Source organism: Meriones unguiculatus, chromosome 2 (assembly GCF_030254825.1).
Source record: "Meriones unguiculatus strain TT.TT164.6M chromosome 2, Bangor_MerUng_6.1, whole genome shotgun sequence".
NCBI classification, from domain to species: Eukaryota; Metazoa; Chordata; class Mammalia; order Rodentia; family Muridae; genus Meriones; species Meriones unguiculatus.
Window position 1 is genome coordinate 183,259,810 of NC_083350.1, and position 18,133 is coordinate 183,277,942.

Below are 18,133 nucleotides of genomic sequence, written 5' to 3' on the forward strand. Positions count from 1 at the left end.
CAATAAAGTCACCCCTGTGCAACATAATTTTCTAGCGAATTATTTTTTTTAATGCTATGTCACACCCTTGATAAAATACCACATGACTTTTAACAACTTTGTACTTTTAAAAGACACAGCTGGTCCTATGGCTCTTTATGAAAACTATGGAACATTTAAACTTGTCTTCAATCTCTCATCATGTAAGTATGGAATCACACACAGACTGTTTTACTCTCTTTCACTATTAAAAAGCTGGCAACTTCTCAGGGCAATCCACCGATTATCACGTAGCGTTGGCACGCAGAAGTGTGCCCGTGATTTTCTGCTCAAGCAGTGCAGTGTCTGTCACAGGAAACATAACGAGAAGAATGCGGCGGCCTCTCAGGACTGATGAGTTAAATGTCTTTTTTCTCTACTTATCCTCATTATAGCTGTCAGCTCTAATTTAAAATGTGATTATTAAGAGGACCACACCACCCTTTCAATTTTTAAAGACTGTAGATGTTTGCTATCAATGAAGAGAAGCACTAATTATAAATGGACACAGTCAACATGGCACAAACAGGTGCTGTGCACACTCCTTCCAACCTCCTGCTAATGCTGCCTGAAACAAAAATCCGTTGACTGTCCTGGCTTTCGAATTAAGTTCTGAGGTTTGCAAACCAGTCCTCTCACTATCGACACCACTACCAAAGTTTCTGCCCCTTCTTCACCTGCACATTGTTCTCCTAATCCATGTAGAGTAACTCCATCCTTCTGTTGTCACTAAAGCTACTGTTGATTCCTCCTTGGTCCCACCTGTGTACTCTCACTCATGTGCTTCGCTATGTCCAGATTTTCTTTCTAAACACTTGCCAACGGTGTAAATGATAAATCAACCCAAAATTCACCTCCAAGAATTGTCCTTGATTATAGTAACAGGCATTAAAATACCTCTACATTTGAAGGGTTCTGCCTTCCACATTTTCTCCATCAGTTTCTACTGTACTGCCACCTGTTCCATGACATAAGGCAGCTTTTTTTGTGTATTTCATACACAATCCCCTCACCTTCCCAAACATGAGAAAGTTAGGTAACAGGCTTCCTTGATATGCTTCAGGGTTGGTTGTGTGATCACTCTGTAGTACACAATGAAAGTTTTCATTCAAGTTCGAAAAAAAACATGGAAACACGATTAAGAATCCATTAAGCATGGTCTAAAATGAGACAGAATAACCCCAAAATACAAAAAAGACCCGCAATCCTGGTGATACTTCACTGACAACATGGTGCCCATTGAAAACAGACTTAAGGCACCTAAACAGATTAATTTAATAAATTATATGCTAAGCCCCAATCAATGAAAGTCTCTGATGCCTTCATTACAATCCTTTTTGCACCTTCCAAGTACAAAAGCTAATGGCTTATGGGTTAATGGCCTTCTTTTCTTCCTTCAAGCTTACAGCCTCTACCATGACCACAGCATAAACAGGAAGGGAAGAGACTGTATACCAGCTGTTCTATTATGAAGGAGATAACTTTCAAAGATATGAAAGTGAAAAGGCTAGCTAAAAACCAGGCTCGAACAAACGGGCTGCAATTAGCATCTCCTCCATGGCGATCCACAGTGCTGTCTACAGAGACAACTACCCATGAATCTCTACTGCAGCCTTTATCAACAGCACCAGCACACTGACTCTTTCCTATTCAAACCACCTCAGAACTATTCCTAAGGCAACAGCACCCAAGGAAACAAACAACTCCAGCAGAGCAAATGCCACCAGGTGCAACATGAAGCCTATATATAGCTCTGGCCTGTCACTCAGTCTGAAAGACTGCTTCTTCATTCCATTAAAATCCTGACTCACAGGCTTCTGACATGAAGCCAGCGAGAGCTTAACTCATGTCATCCTTCAGAATACTGAGTCCAATGTGCTCACGGAACGGGTCTGAACTGCAAGTCCTCGTTCCTGCAGAGCGGCCGCCTCTCTGAACACTGGGTTCCTTCCAGGAGCTGGAACAAGCTGTCACTTGACTGACGGTGGCTGGGAAGATGCCACCACAGGCTCCCCATGTGCTCTAGAGTCTCGTCTGTAAGTTTCGTTTGTGCTTCGGATACTCCACCAAGATCATTACAATCTTGAGGGCGCTAATCTGCATCCTCCAATGTGCATAAATTCCAAAACACTCATTACAGTAGGACTCATGGTAAACTTAAAGATTTGTCTATTTACAAAATACTGAACTAAACTGTGGAAAGTTATAGACACTGAAAGATATTAAGAGTAACCCTTTAGAAAGATGTGTTTATGTTATGAAGCAATATTCACACTCTCACACACACATACACACACTTTCTTTAACCAATATAAAGATGAAAAATTATATGCAAAGAGTGTTCTCACTCATGTGGACTACCCATGAACACGTAACGCTGCATACTAAAAGACAGGTTTAGAATGAAAAACGTTAGAACATTAAAGAATGACCATCTTGGATGAGATTTCAAGAAACTGACTCCTTTTCCATTGGAAATGTATATAAGTTCATTTGTAATATCTTTTTACACCAAAATCACATAATTTTTACAAATATCCTAGAGCTCAGTATGGGTTTTCTCCTGTCCACGTGTCCATGTCCCCATGTTGTGTGTTTGTAAAAGAGGATTACTATTTGTCCTTCCTCTGGGAAAAGAATTCCTAGAATCACTCTTAGAACCCAGAAGCATTCTAAGGCTGGCTACACACCCAAAGTGCCCTGGCCTATACAATGCTCCATGAAGGAGAATAGTGAAAGCCGATGACCTAACACAGCAAAGTATCCCTGGCAAGCTGGGTGCAGTACAACATTCTGGCTGCTTGTCTGTTTGTCCTAATCACTTTATTAACTTAATACTACTATTAGAACCAGCACTGAGACAGCCCTACCATAAGAACAGCACACAAACAGGCTTCCTCACCCACTGATCATTTTCTCAAAATAATAAAGCTTGCCAGTCTGATCTTGGGAAGCAAAAGGTAAAGAGGCAGGCAAACCTTATACTCTTTTACTTGCCCTTTGACTGCCAAGGGCCACCTTCTCCCACTTTCGGTTACCTCTCCCAGGCTAGCCTTAGTCTATAGTGTAAAACCACCTCTCCCCATGTTTCACTGGACCTGACTTTTTATGGAGAAAAAAAAAAAAAAAAAAGCTCAGATCTGTAAAAGAAATTATTTAGACTCCATTTATTTTATTTACGTGAATGTGTACGCCTATTTGTGTGTGAGTGTGGGGAGCAGAGGAAGCTTTGAGGGAATGTGTAAGCAGTGGATGATGTCCTGAATGAATGTGTTATTGGCAAGAGCCAATGCCTTGGACTTGTGGAAACCGGCAAAGCTTTCTGATCCAGGTAGAAGCATTAACAAACAGCTGATCAGTGTGTTCAAGAACTAGCAGCTGCAGCTGGCTCCTCCCAGCTGACTACAACCTACAGATACCTCCTTCCAATACCAGCTAATGCCTCCTCCCTGGCTGTGCTTGACGTGTGTATGTGCACATGAATGCCAGAAGAGGGTGTTGGATCCCCTGGAGCTAGAGTTACAGCAGGCTGTGAAAACACTCAGTGTGGATGCTGGAAACAAAATCTGTGTCCTTTGAAGGAGCAACAAAAGTGCTGGCTCCTGCCTCTAAAATAAATTCTTAACATTACCCTAATCCGTTCAAGGTTTCTTAACCAGAATATAGTTGAACATTTTCCCTGACAGAGAGATAAGATTATATGTTAACCAATTTAAATATTAGTAACATAAAATACTTTGTTAAAACCAAATAAAGGGCTATTTGTGATAAATTCAATTAGAAAGAAATCTCTCCTGAAACTCAGTAGCTAACCTTAACACAGGTGGGCACGATTTAGGAGATGAGCCTTCCTGGCCCTGATTAATTGGCCCAGAGGTGCACACGTGCCCCAGCTGAGCCAATCAGATTACATCCAAGGAAACCAGTCAAACAGCGTAAGTCTTAGCAGCACAAGGTCATAAATCAACAGTCAGGACACGCATGCCAAAGTCATGGGGAGAAGAAGCACAAAGCCAAACCACACAGATGCAAACCAAGAGGCCATATGGTCCTTAGAGGCAGTGAAGTCAAAGCCAGTTCCTGGCTTCATTTCTAGTCCCTTGTGGTCTCAAAAAAACGTTCTTTTCTGTAATCAGACGTTTACATCACTGCTTCCCAGAGGTGAGGTCTTCTTTACCAAAGTCAACTTAAAACTATTTGCTATGAACAAAAATGTCCCAAAACACAGGCATTTAACAAATTTTCATGTCACCAACATGTTTTCACGCATCCCTTGCTAAGGAAGTTAGAACAGTATTTATGACATAAAACAAACTTTTTCTTTTAAGTTGTATGTGTAACAAGGCCAATGTACTGCTTTGCTTTCTATCAGTAGACTAATTTGGCAAGATAAATCAGTTATGCGGAAAAGCCTCAAGATGATCACTGCATTGTGTTTATAACATACCTGCTTCTTGGAAGAAACATGGATTCCTTAATGAACACGGACCCAGAAAGGAGTATATACCAGCAGGTACCAATATCATCAGGACTGGAAAAAGAAAAAAAAAAAAGACAACAGAAATCAGATGATAATCCATAGCAAAAAAATGAAAACATATATAGCAGATGGTATAATAATCCATGCTGCACACAGAATCACAAAAGGCAACAGCATACAACATACTTAAAATACCATTACTGAAGTATCATAGGTGATCTTCACACTGTTACCACTAAAACATTAATGTAATTACATTTAACTGTAGTGTACTTAAATGTTTTAAATTTTCCTTACATCTATCAGCACCTGTCATTCCAAGTTTTATTTCTCAGTCTAGTTTTTTGAGTACGAAATTCTTTCACTCATCAGTGAAACAAAAAACACAGACAGACCTGCATGGAACTTGGTCTATTCAAGCCTTTCCCTATGTGCCTTGTTGTCACCTTCTCCACACACAGTATTCTCTGCATTTCTTCATGTATTACAGGTGCAGTAATTAGACAGATGCTTACACCTTCTTACAAAAAAAAAGTAGTACAATCTCATGAACTTTCTTCCCTTTGTGGAAAGTATCTCTCCTATTCGGAGACAGCGCTGTGCACAAGACTCAAGCCACCCCCTGGTGGTCGTTTCAATTTAACCATATTAGGGTGGGGGAAGGTAAGTGATCCTGAACATTGTGGTGTCTGTCAAGGTGTCGGTATTAACCATGTCTTCCTCAACACAAGGCAACTGGAATACAAGGTTCAAAACTAGTTTCTACTTTTTCTGATAAAAAGATAAAAGCATTGTATTAGGAAAGATTTTTAAAGGTATTTTAATCCATTCTCACAAGGCTGCCTTTGAGACAAACGGTGGTACTGAGAAATGAAATTTTCCTTCCAAGCTTTAAACATTTTTTAATTATTTCATGTGTTTGGGTCTTTTGTTTGCATACACATCCACGAACTACTTACTACATGTGTGCCTGATGTCTACAGAGGCCTCAAGGGGGCTATGAATGCCCTGGAACTGGAGTCACAAACAGTTATTAGCTGCCATGTGGATGCTGGGAACTGAACCTGTGTCCTCTGGAAGAGTGGGCAGTGCTCCTAACCACTGAGCCATGTCTCCAACCCCAAGGGAAAGCAAATCTCAGGAACATCAGACATTAAAGTTTATCACCACGCACACAGCCTGAGGCAAGTTAACAGGATTAAGCGTGTAATGGTGACTGCATACAGATAATTATTCCATCTTTTACAAGCATAATGCACGACACCAAGGCCTGTGTGACACGGAAAATGCAACTGTGATTGGCTTTTTAGAGAATTCAAATCTGTCACCTCTAAAGGCAAATGAACACAGACAAAGTGTGAAGTTTATCAACTCAGTCTCCCTGTCACCCATCATAAAACACACACCAACTGACAGGCTACCAGTGTTCAAAGGAGATGAAATACCTTGACAGCAAGCATTCGGGCACCCTGAATAGCCACTGATTGCTGCTTAATTAGGTGTGACTCTTTCTATCAGGAAATCTATGGAACAGACTTGAGGGTATGAAAATGAGAAAATGGGTCTCAGTCACGATCACCCACATGAAATTCTCTGGCAGGTGCTGTCCCAGTTTGGATAAGCATCCTCCAAAGGCCCATGTGTTGAGGACTTTGTTCTGAGACCCTCGTGCTACTGGGAGGTGACGGAGCCCTTAATATTCGGGGCCTGGAAAGAGGGCATTAGGTCACTGGGGTTGTGCTTTTGAAAGGAGTTGAGGGACTCGGTCTCAGTTTACTTTCACCACAGAGGAAGTTTTCTCAGCCACCATTCCTCACCAGGATATACTAAACTGCACCTCACAGCAGCCCATAAACAGTGTCCGTTAGCAACCGTGAGACAAGAAAGAGCCTTCTCCTTGCATGTTATCTCTGTTTTGTTGCAATGATGAAACTCAAAGGCATCAAATTGCAGTGACCTTTGCAAATGAACTAAAGGTAATAGATATGAGTAGATCTCTTCCCAAGAGACGCTGGGGCCAACCTGCAGAAGTCATGCCTTCTGAGTGAGCATTTGCAGAGATAAGCAACCAGTGCTTACTGAGCACACAAACCACTTACTGTGTGCCAAGACAGACATGGTTTCTTCACTGTTGTACTGTCCCTCTCAGGATTCGAGGTTTTTACCGTAGTAAGCTAACAATAACTAAGAATAAAAAAGAGTATATCTTATTTTAAAGATGTTCTGGATGGAGTGAGCTAGAAACAAATCCTTCCTTTGTTTGGTATCCACCCTCTACAGAATGTGTTCACTTTCAACTCTGAAAACTCCACGTTTGAAGCCTCCGTTTCTGTGATGCTCTGGGCTCTCACAAAGCACTGCACCAGCCCTGCCCAGCCTCCTATCCTGAGTATGTCTGGAATAGCTCATACCAGAGGGTCTTACTTTTACATGTGTGAAGTAAAAAGTTTGCTTTTTAGTAACAAAACTAGAGTTGTAAGAACAATGTTCAGTCCTGCAGTAGAGCAGGAAACAGTTCTAGGTTTACTATCAATCCGGACATGGTGGCGCACACCTATAATCCCAGAAGGCTGAGGCAGAAGAGTCTAGGCCAGCTCACTTACAAGGAGAAACCTTGCCTCTATAGATAAACAAACATACACATAAAACTGAGATCTCTCCTGCACATACACTGGCAATGAATCTAGTTAACAGAAGACTGACAATACAAATCAGAGTAGCAGTGGTAACAATGTTGTCACTGTTTTCAGGACTAACCCAGTCCTCTTAACTTTGATAAATTATCCAGGATACTAATCTTCCAGATTATCTGTCCCAATCAATTCCCTCATTTCTGATCACTTAATGTGAAGTTGATTCTTCAATCAACTTTGTGTCTTTTAAACAAATATCCTAGATGATAGTCATGGACAGGTCCTTTATCAAAGGTCTCTGTAATGAACCCACATGGAGGGGGGGAGCAAAAGAAAGCTATCCTGCTGTCAGTATTCACACAATTTGACATATATGTATTAAACAAATCAGGTTTCGTGGTTTAAAATAATGAGCTAAGAGCCATATTCAAGGGTTGTTGAAAAGGCAAAAACTACCACTGACCGTTTCTAAATAACAGTGTGAACCAATAATGATGGGCAGGAAAGAAAATAAGAAGAGTAAGGAACACCAAACAGCAAGGCTATAACAGGTTTTTTTAATATCTGAAATATATCTGTAGCACATAATCATAGCTGAAAACCAGCTGTTTCAATGATCAAAGTAATTTTTTTTCTTCCTATGAATGCTTCATGTGGAGTATATGCTAAGAAGTGTAAGGGGCCAGGTTTTGAAGACACTGCATCAGAATATAGGAAGTTTCTCATGCTCTTTTGGCTGTGTTTATGACATGAAATTCAACACGTGTTTATTGTAAGTGTAGCTTTCCTACTGTTAATAAATGTGCTCTATTAAAAAAAAAAATCTCTCAAATCTGAGCCAAATGCACATGCTAAGAAGATTCACAATTTGCAGAAGGGTCTAAGAAAGAGAGAACTATGGTAGTCACTGAATTCAATTCCAACCCACCCCCTCCTACGATGGACACAATGAAAGACACAACAGCCTGGCAGTTGACGAGACATCCTAAAAGACTCCTGGCTTTGTCATCAGCAGGAAGAGAAAGAATAAAGTGCAGAAAAACAAAAGGCAAGCAGATCACAAAGGGATCATGATGCCTTCCAGAACAGTCAGACTAAAATCCGTTGTACATGACCTGTCCTGCCTCATGCTCAGCCAAACTGCAAGGTTAAGTCCATAATCAGAATGCTATCACCTCGTTCTCCACTGTGCTTTAACATAAGCCACAGAGTGCTGGCTGCTTCCCTGTCTGCGCCATCAGAACTCTGCCTCTCTGCCGGGAGGCCTGCTGCTTGTCCCACCCTCCAGATGTCTGGAGTGGTTGGGACCTCTGAACGCCAAAGCATCTACCCATCCCATCCAGGGTTGTGTTTTACGCTGCCTCTCTCTCCTCCAACTAAACTGACATGGCCTGTGCTGGTTAACCTGACACAAGCTAGAGTTATCTGAGAGGAGGGAACCTCATTGAGAAAATGTCTCCATAAGCTTTAGCTCTAAGCTATTTTCTTAACTAGTGATTTATGGCTGAGGGCCACGCCCATTGTGGGCGGAGCCACCCCTGGGCTGCTGGTTCTGTGCTCTAAAAGGAACATGGCTGAGCAAGCCATGTGGGGGGGCAAGCCAGTGAGCAGCATCCCTCCATGCCCTCCGCATCAGCTTCCACCTCCAGGTTCTTGCCCTGTTTGAGCTGCCGCCCTGACTTCCTCCACTGATGGACTATGATCTGGAATTGTAAGCCAAATAAATCCTTCCCACCCAACTCGCTTTTTGGTCACAGTCTTCCATTGCAGCAATAAATAGAAAGCCTGACTATGACAAGGGACCTTGCACTGAACAGAACTGTGTGCCTGGCCAGCAATATCTAATCAGTATCAACGCTCAGGTAGTTGAGACCAAGACACACTTGTGTTATAGTCACAGCCCTTCGATGGGACAGAGTCCCTGAGCAGACCACAGGCAGAAAGTAAAGGCACCATGCAGAAAGCTCAAGGATGGTGGTACTCTCTCTCTCTCGTTGGCCACATGATTTTAATGAAGTTAAATTCTGAGGTTTAGGTCCTCAATCTTGAAAGCAGGCATCACCAGCTTCTTCACAAAGTTACTTTGGTTTTAATACAACCATTTAGAGTTAAAAGGGCACTAATTCTCTTTGCTGCCTCGGTCTGGCTACCTGACAGCTGACACTCATTTAGCATAGCACACTTTTCTACCTATTCCTTGGAGTCTTTGAAAACCCCGATGTCCCTGCTTTTGATAGTACTGTTTCTCTGGTAAACTTAGTTTTTATCACCATTCAAGTTCGTCTGAGTGGTTGAGCATCTCTCTGGTAGAGTGAGTCGCTTTCTTCCTAGCTTCCTAGCTTCCCTGAGTTCACAGGGCACAGTCACGAGGGCGGGGATTAGTCAGTGTTTTCCCCATTAGCCTCTGACTCATCAGTCCCGTCAATACATGTACTCCATGACACCTGGTTGCTGGTTAGGACATTTGTTTGTTAAACTGGTCTCATTTGTAAAGCGTGTGTTTACATACGTTTATTTATCAGAGCACCCTGGTGCATGTATGACAGTCAACTCAGAGAAGCAGATTCTCTCCTTCTGTAGGACCTGGAGCATCACTCAGGTTTTATCAGCCTGGGCAAGCAAGAACTTTTTCTAACTAAACCATATTTGCAGGCCCATTCCTCATCAAAGTCAAAGATGTGACCTTCAATTTTAGAGTTAAGCTCAAAGAACTTCGTAATATCCTCCAAGCCCACGTGGTGGCAGTGTCTGTACATGAGAGTGTGCCTTGCATGCTGTTAGAACAGGAAGCTATTGTAAACAGTCCCGCTGAAGGTAACAGGATGTTGAAAGAGTGACACTAATTTAAAAAAAAAAAAAAATCAAGTGGAGAAAAAAAATCATTATCGGGCCAGAAAGCAACTTCTGAAAAGTCTATTGACCAGCTAATAGGATGTGAGCCCAGTCAGCAGGTTTGTCTAGTCACCAGGAAGGCAATGACAACAGGCTGGAGGAGAAGAGGGCTGCAGGAGTGGGCTATGGGGAAAAAACGACATGGAGGCTCACACAGCAGAGAAAGTGACGGGCCGGAGTCACAGCACCAAACAGAATCCACAGCTCTCCAAGAAAGAGTGTCATGCTGCCATGGACCAGCAAGAGGGAGCCATGAAACACCTCTCTGTACTTCAGTGGGCATCTGAAGTCAGACCAGTAGACAGCGATCACAGAGCAGTGGAAAGCAAAGCCAGGGTCACATCTGTGGGTCGGAGCCGAAAGGAACATGTTTCCCGTGGTATGGCAGAACTGTCACCCCTACCAATGTGAGGGGCAATGCAGAAAGAAAGCAAGGGTACTGGGCCGCCCTGGATGGAAGACCACAGCCCCAAGCTGCTGGCACCCAGGGAAAAGCAGACAGCACCCTAAAGGGCCCCGCAGCAAGTGGAGACAGCAGCTCCACAGCCTGCTTCCCTGACTGTCTGCTCACTAGGTGACATCAGGTGAACGCAGAGCTCTAATGCACGGGGCCACAAGATGGTCCCTTAACGGAAGCCCTGAAGAAGGCCAGGAGCTTGCAGTTTGCTGGCTAACACTGTGGTTCTTCTTCTGACCAGCTCAGACTTGTACTCTCAAATATTAATGCGTAAGAAAGAAAGAAAAAAGAGAAAGAGAGAGAAGAGAAGGAAAGGAAAAAGAAAAACCTACACCAAAACCAACTTTCCTTGTCTATGATAAATCATCCCGGGACTGCTCTGGTCAAAGATTTTCAAGACCAAGACCCCTGGAGGCCCGTCCAGGCTCACTCGCTACTGCGGGAGCTGGGCAGGGTTTCCTGTGAACACAGTGTTCCAGGCCTGAAAAAGTTCTACCCCTGGCTGCCTGCCAGCAAGCAGATGGCTTTCCACATACACAGAAATTTCAGTCTTTCTCACCATAGGACAACTATTATTGTTTATTACAGAGTCTGATAACTATGTTTCTTTTGCTCCTTTGTTCAGATTTTAAGCTATCAACTCAAAGACAAAATTTCTATCAATTACTTTTGTGTAGTTAATGAGACAAGCCAAAGCTCATTAGATAAAACTGTTGCCACACATCCAAGCAACTACTCAAGCCAAAAGAAACACACTTGCAAACATCATTTAATTACATGTTATTTGTGTATTTCAGAAATATTTCTAACAAGTTTTAAAAAACAAAAAACAAAAAAAAAAAACCAAAAACCTTCAGCACTTTTACTTTCCACCCTCAGAAGGGCAGTATTTTATAATAAATACAGTTCATTACACTAAAATAGATGTAATGATAATGTCCATGATCCGGAAACAAATAACATTTAGAAGATAGAAGGTATTTCCTATTTCCCCAAAGTTCTAAAGTGTAAGGAAATTACTTCACTTTGAAAAGCTGAGTGAAGGTTGGGAGTGACACACCTGTGTTTCCAGCACTCAGGAGGGTAAGGCAGGAGGATCACTGCAGGTGTGAGGTCAACCCGGCGTTCCAGAGCAACCCAGGCTACAGACCGACATCTTGTCTCAAACATAAATGCATGTAACTAACCAAAAGACAGAACAGAAGCACCATTTCAGTGTTTGCGTTTCTCAAAATCCTTATTCTACCACATGACACGTTTGAGATTGACAAAGTAACGACAGGGAGAAGTACAAGGACTGGTAAATACTAGGACCTTCAGCCTTACTGAAGATACGGGGGAAAGTAGACATCAAACGATAACTCATTTCAACAGCATAGTGAACAGTATGAAACACTGGACTAACAGAGCCAGACATTGCGTGGGCTCTTGATGCTGGCATTCTTAAGCTAACAGAAGTCACTTGGAAATGAAACAGCATTACACTAGGAGTTATGAAGTTATGCAATGAACATTTTTCAACAAAGATGTTATAAACTGCATAACAATAAATCAAATCAGTGACTCAGCTGCATTAAGAGCAGAGGGACAACACGACCACAGACTGGAGGAATAATCAAATTTAAACAGGCCGTCCAACCTGAAAACTGACTGGGGGCTGCTAAGGGCTAGTAACTTATGTGCCATAACTTCATCCTCACAAGACATCCGCCCTCACCTGGGGTAATTCGGCTCTCACAGAGGCAATGATAACCTGCAAACACCCAGGGAGATCTGAGCCCAATCTGTCTCAAATTGGCTTGTGGCATTCCCAGTCCACAATGAATGCATACAAAGTGAGCCTCCTCGAACCATGAACATCAAATAATGGTTTTTATTCACTGGACAGTCTCACAGACAACAGAAAACCAAATACCTAAATAAACATGCAACTTGCAGATGACTAGCCTCATCTATGGTAAAGCTAAGTCTTTAAAGATAACATGATGTTTCTTCAAATAAATTAAAAACTTATTTTTGTCATTTTGTCTGTATACACATAAGCATGTGTTAAAATTCTTAAAACCTGGACAAAGAAGATATTTTAAAAAGGCAGTCGCACGGTTCTGGGTAAGAAGGGAGAAAAAGCCTTTTTGCAAGACAGGTAAAGCAACACAATATGAATAGCAGATGAAGCACTTACTTTGTGATAAACAAAGCTATAACGTAAAATAAAACCTCAGCCACATCCAGGAAAGAGAAATTGTATTATGCAGTCACTTGGGGTGGAGAAGCAGACAAAAGAGGAGTTTCTCTATGGTAGGAGACCCTGAAGCAACTTACAGTTTGTAAGAAAAGGCAGAAGAGAATGGGTAGTCACTGGGCAGGACAAGGATCTCTCTTCCTATTGGGAGCAGAAGAGAGACAGAGGCAGTAGAGGCAGGTAGTCAAGTACTGAAGAGAAAAAGTAATGCCGCAGGCCAGGTTCATGGAGTGAGGACAGCAGCAGGGAGGTGTCTGCCCTACAACCAGAAAGCCAAGCCAACACGTAAACCGAATGCTAAAAGCAGAGAGCCCTCAGCTGAGTCTCGCTAAACTGCACATTTACAGATTTAACGAAAAGGCTTTACTTAAGCAAGACTGAAGAGGCCTCAAAGCAGCTGTTTCACAGAGGAACAATTTCCTCTCCTGAAATGAAGAGATAAACCATTAAAGTGCTATGAGAAGTCTTTTAGAGATCAAAGAACCCAGTCAATCCGGATGTGGAAAAGGATCACTGAGGCATGGCTGTACATAGGGAAGGTCCAGGTATGCGCACGTGTGTACACTTTCTCCAGGGGCTGGCTGCTTCTTCATAAGGTTTTTAACGCTTCAGTTACAACTGCCCTGTGAATACAAATGAGGAGGTCGGCCAGCCGGCTAGGAAGAGGCAGAGCAGACTGGCTTGACGAACTCAGTCATAACGCCACGCTGTGAGACAAGCCAGTCTAAGAATCCCATCAAATTCCCAGCTGATGGCATGTTACGGTTTTCACTACTCTGATACAGGTTTGTATCTCACTTCAAGTTAAATTTTATTCTTTTTAAGCTTGTATGTATGGCACACACACACATGTGTGTGCACACCCACGCATGCAAATGAAGGTACAGGCATGCCACACGGCACCTGGGGAGGTCAGAACTCAAGCTCAGGCTTTCTTCCCTGCCTTCTGCCTTGCATGAAACAGGGTTACTGTGTTGTTTTGCCCGTGTGCAGCAGGCTAGCAGGACCTGGAGCTGCTGGGGACTTTCCTGTCTCCACCTTCTCTTGCAGCGGGAGCCTTGGGATTATGGAAGTATGCAGTGAAGTATCCAGCTTTACAGCCTTCTATAATTTGCCCGCAGGCCTTCACACTCACATCACAAGTACTCTCACCACGGATTTATCTTCCCAACCCTCAGATTAAATTTTTACAGACAGTTCTAAATGAAAGAAAGTTCTGTGATAGCTGGCTTTAGCTGTCAACTTGATAAAATTACCTAAGAAGAAAGACTCAAAGAGGGATGTGCTAGATGGGGCTGGCCCCTGGGTATCTATAGGCAACTGTCTTAATGATGTTACCTAAGGTGGGAAGACCCAGCTGTGGGCAGCACTAGTGCCTAGGCAGGGAATTTGAACCATACACGAATGGAGAGATGGAACCGAGCAAGAACAAACAAGAACAGGGCTCTTGACTGCAGCCATGTCATTAGCTACACCACAGTTTCTCCACTGTGACTTCCCCACTATGGTGAAGTATTACCTGGAGCTGTGAGCTAAAAAACACTCTTTCTCCCCTAAGTGCATTCCCTGAAAGTATTTACTGCAGCAGCAAACAGGTCCTCAGTCTAGGAATTTAGCATTCCCCCAAGACAGTAAAATACTCAGCTTATGTTACCAGGGACAAGGCAGTTGAGAGGATCAGAATGCAATTTCTGCTGTGTGAAGTTCAACTACTTTGTGTAACGTATTTGTTTGCCAGGGTGTCACTCTGACCCAGGCTAGCCTCTTTCTTGCTCCTCTTTCCCTACCTAAGCCTTCTGAGCGCCAGGGTTCCAGGCATGAGCAACCATGTCTGCAATGATTTTACCTAACTTTCTAAAGCTGACAACTACAGTCCAGCCCTCAAAGGCCTTCTCCAATTTTTGAAAGAAAAAAAAATGCTATTTTATCAGAACTACAACTCTATCCCCCATTTCAACACAATGCAAATGGTGACCAGTGGCATATTGTTGACTTATGGTAAACTAAGACACCAAGAGAGTTAGGGCATCACTGTCATAAGGTAAACAAAGCCTTAAAGCAGCTAAAACTTTGGAGGACCAAAAAACAAAACATAAATCATCCCAGCAATGCTGATAATAACCCTGATACCATCAGCTAACACTCCTGTGCCTTCTCCAGAGCTGAACACACCCTCAGGAGGAAATCAAGAGATCTCAGAAGGGCACATGTCCGTGGGAGGGGTGCACTCTCTCAGGAGGGATGCAAAAGTCCTGAGAAGGTGTGCCCGCGCCCTCAGCAGACACACATACAACCTGAGAAAAGATGCTGGTTGAAGGACTATGTACATCTTATTCTAGAGAAATTACATTATTGTTTTGTTCTATCAATGAGGAAAATGTAGTATAGTGCTGGATCAAAAGAACACCATATTTGGGCTGGAGAGATGGCTCAGTGGTTAAGAGGACTATCCGCTCTTCCAGACATCCTGAATTCAATTCCCAGCAACCACATGGTGGCTCACAACCATCTATAATGTGATATGATGCCCAGTTCTGGTGTGCAGGTGTACATGTAGATAGAGCACTCATTTACATAAAAAGAATACCATATTTATCTCATGAATTATTAAAGCCATAGCACACAAACAGTAAGGAATATGGCTCATCATCTCTTGCTCATAAATGCAAAGTCTGAAAGTCTTTGATATTCTGACTGTACTTTTCTTCACACAGAGCTCCAGGGAAAATGAGATCCATCACTTCTCTCCAAGGACCTCAAAGCAGATCTCCGGAAGAAGGTATTATTAGGATATTGTGGCTTTACATACACAACAAACACAGCTGTTCTTCAATCTACACTTACACAGACTAGCAAGAGCAGAAGCATGCCAGTTACAGGACCACAAAAGAAAATGCCTCGTTTACACTCTAAGTACATCAGCAAAATACCAAGAACCCAACTACACGAATCTGCAGTCAGACTCTGAGTTTTTATTATCACGAATCCAAGATGTACTGTGTATCCAGACTTCCCATTGCTCACTACCACTGGAAATTAATCCGAAGAGACAAATGTGAGCAACTGGGAGAACCATGTCAAACGCACTTCATCTGAGACTACTGGGATATGAGTGTGCATTGCCAGCAGGTGTAACAAGCACCCAGGATGTTTAAAAACACTGGCACGCCCCTAATAAAAAGGAGAATTATGGTTGTGTAGACAGGAGTGCTGGGGGGCTCTGGTTGCTACCATAAGCCCTTTGGGAGCACGGTGGCAGGGGGTAACTGAGTGTTCACTGTCAAATCAAGAACACTATCATTTCTAGGGCACCATGGTTTAAAAGGGGCTGGAAAATGTTGGTGGCTCAGGCAGGAAGAGAAGCTGCAAAGATCTAAGATCCGGCTTCAAGTCCAGATGCCACCTCAGGTCATGGGAGCTAGGGTAATGTCTGACCTTCTCAGAGCTCCGTTTCCTGCATGCGGGGTGATGAGAACTGCTGCCTCAAGAGCCGTCTACAGAGATTAAGTAAGCCAGTGCACGGCGTGCACTTACCAGAGCCTGCAGGAGGTACCGTCACAGGTCTCCCCCAGCTCACCGTCAAGTCACACCTCAGAGGGGAAGGACAAGACGACAGTGTCTCCCGTACAGAACTGCCGAGGCATGTACAATAACATTCCCTGGAGGCTTCCACCTGGGCATCTGCGCACCTACTCCACAGGCTCCGAAAGCAGGCAAGCACTGCGGCTCCTCACACCTCCGTTTCTTTACAACTACATTAAAAGCGTTTTCCTTTCGGTGGTCAGTTCTTGTTACCAATTATTCCTTGGTTAACTACTACACATGCTCTGCCATTGAAACACAACAGCTGCATGAACAGCAATCACTCTCAGATGCCGAAGCCTAAGAATGATGCCAACCCCTCCAAGCACTAACCCTGCGTGTCTAGGCCCCTCCTCCTGCAGCTAGCTCCTCAGCTACTGCCTTTCACATCCACTCACCCTGACACACCCCTCTGGCTCCCGTGCATTGTTGAATGTTGCCTTGGAGGGTACATGAAGGGTTGGGGGCACTTGTTCATAGGGCTTTGTTGCTTGAAACCAGACACCAAGCTCCATATTAAATGAGACCTGGAGAGATGGCTCTGCATCTAGGGGCTCCTGCTTCATGCAGAGCCCTGAGGATTGGCTTTGCAGTGAGAGACTCACACAAATGTGAAGTACATCGCTGCTCTTTCCAGGGCGGTTGGCAGCTGCCACCACTTCAGAGCACTGAGTGAAGCCTTCCGCCTGCATCTCCGTCTGCTCCACCTGCACCTCTGACACCGTCAATGGAGACAGCTCAAGGCCTCTGCAAACTATGGAACACATTCTGAGACCTGGCGCAAAGGGCCCCAGCGTCTCCTGAGGCTCCCTCTCTCCTCCTCACCCATCTCTATGCTCCCAAGTATCCCAATTTTGTCACTTTTCCTGTCATTCCATTTCTACCTTGCTCTATAGATTAGAAACTCCTTTGGGGAGTAGGTGTTTTTGTTTGTTTGTTTGTTTTTTCTCTTTCAGCACGTATTCCCCATAATGGGCCTGGAAAGGTGTAACTATTTTAGTAAGAAGCAGGCTGGGGTCAGCACGGCAGCCATCAAGGTAGATATTACCGACCAGTGAGTACAGCTGGGCAGCTTTATGCTCAGAACCAGTATCTGTTCCTCTGGATTGACCACCTTCCTTAACAGCCAGCTACTAGCTTTTAAGAAATATGCTCCACAACTTTAAAGAAATATTAGTTCAGTTTTTAGAAATAAAATATGTAGAAGCTCATCCCCTGTTCCTTGACTGAGCCGCCTGCTGTGGCTGGGGGAAGAGTTGTTTCTTACGCTTGAAGACCGAGCGCTACTTGATATTCCACAACAAGAATGGAGAATTCCTGACAACACGAAATCCTATCTCTACCTCACATGAGGCGTAAATATACACGGGAACTGGCCGTCTTAGTCCTGCAATTAGTTGAATGTCTCAGATTTCTCAACTATGGGAAGTCAATTAACTTCTCCAAGCCCCATCCTCCCGAAGGCTAGGTTAACTGAGCCAGGCGCTGCTAACCCTCCGTGACACTGAAGGAGCTGGCCATTGCGTCATACGATGTATAACAGAAAGGAATACCTACTAGTATAGAACTTCATTCGCTTCATGTCTTTCATATCTCACGGTTTCACACATTAACCTGTAAGAGAGAAGGACAGTAGCCATTAGAAACAGCCAAGAAACTCAAATAAGCCATGCAGTGAAATTTCAAGTTTATGACTTTCATATGCTCATTTAAATTATTTACCTTTAAAATGAGTATTGATGGTACTAGAATTGGAATTCAATAAAACAAATTAAAATCTGTCCCACCTATGTCCCAAACACACAATTCCACCTGTAGGCTAGAAAATG

At 43.4% G+C, this 18,133-nt stretch overlaps 1 protein-coding gene across 5 annotated transcripts in view; it reads right to left on the reverse strand.

Moving 5' to 3' along the window:
- Rapgef2 (Rap guanine nucleotide exchange factor 2) overlaps positions 1-18,133 on the reverse strand; it is a 219,403-nt gene that overhangs the window by 131,366 nt on the left and 69,904 nt on the right. For all 5 annotated transcript variants that reach the window (XM_060378452.1, XM_060378453.1, XM_060378455.1 and 2 more), the window contains exons 3-4: positions 17,862-17,918; positions 4,466-4,549 (exon numbers count right to left, since the gene is read on the reverse strand). In XM_060378452.1, coding sequence (XP_060234435.1) covers positions 4,466-4,549; positions 17,862-17,918 — 141 coding nt within the window. The remainder of the gene's footprint in view (positions 1-4,465; positions 4,550-17,861; positions 17,919-18,133) is intronic.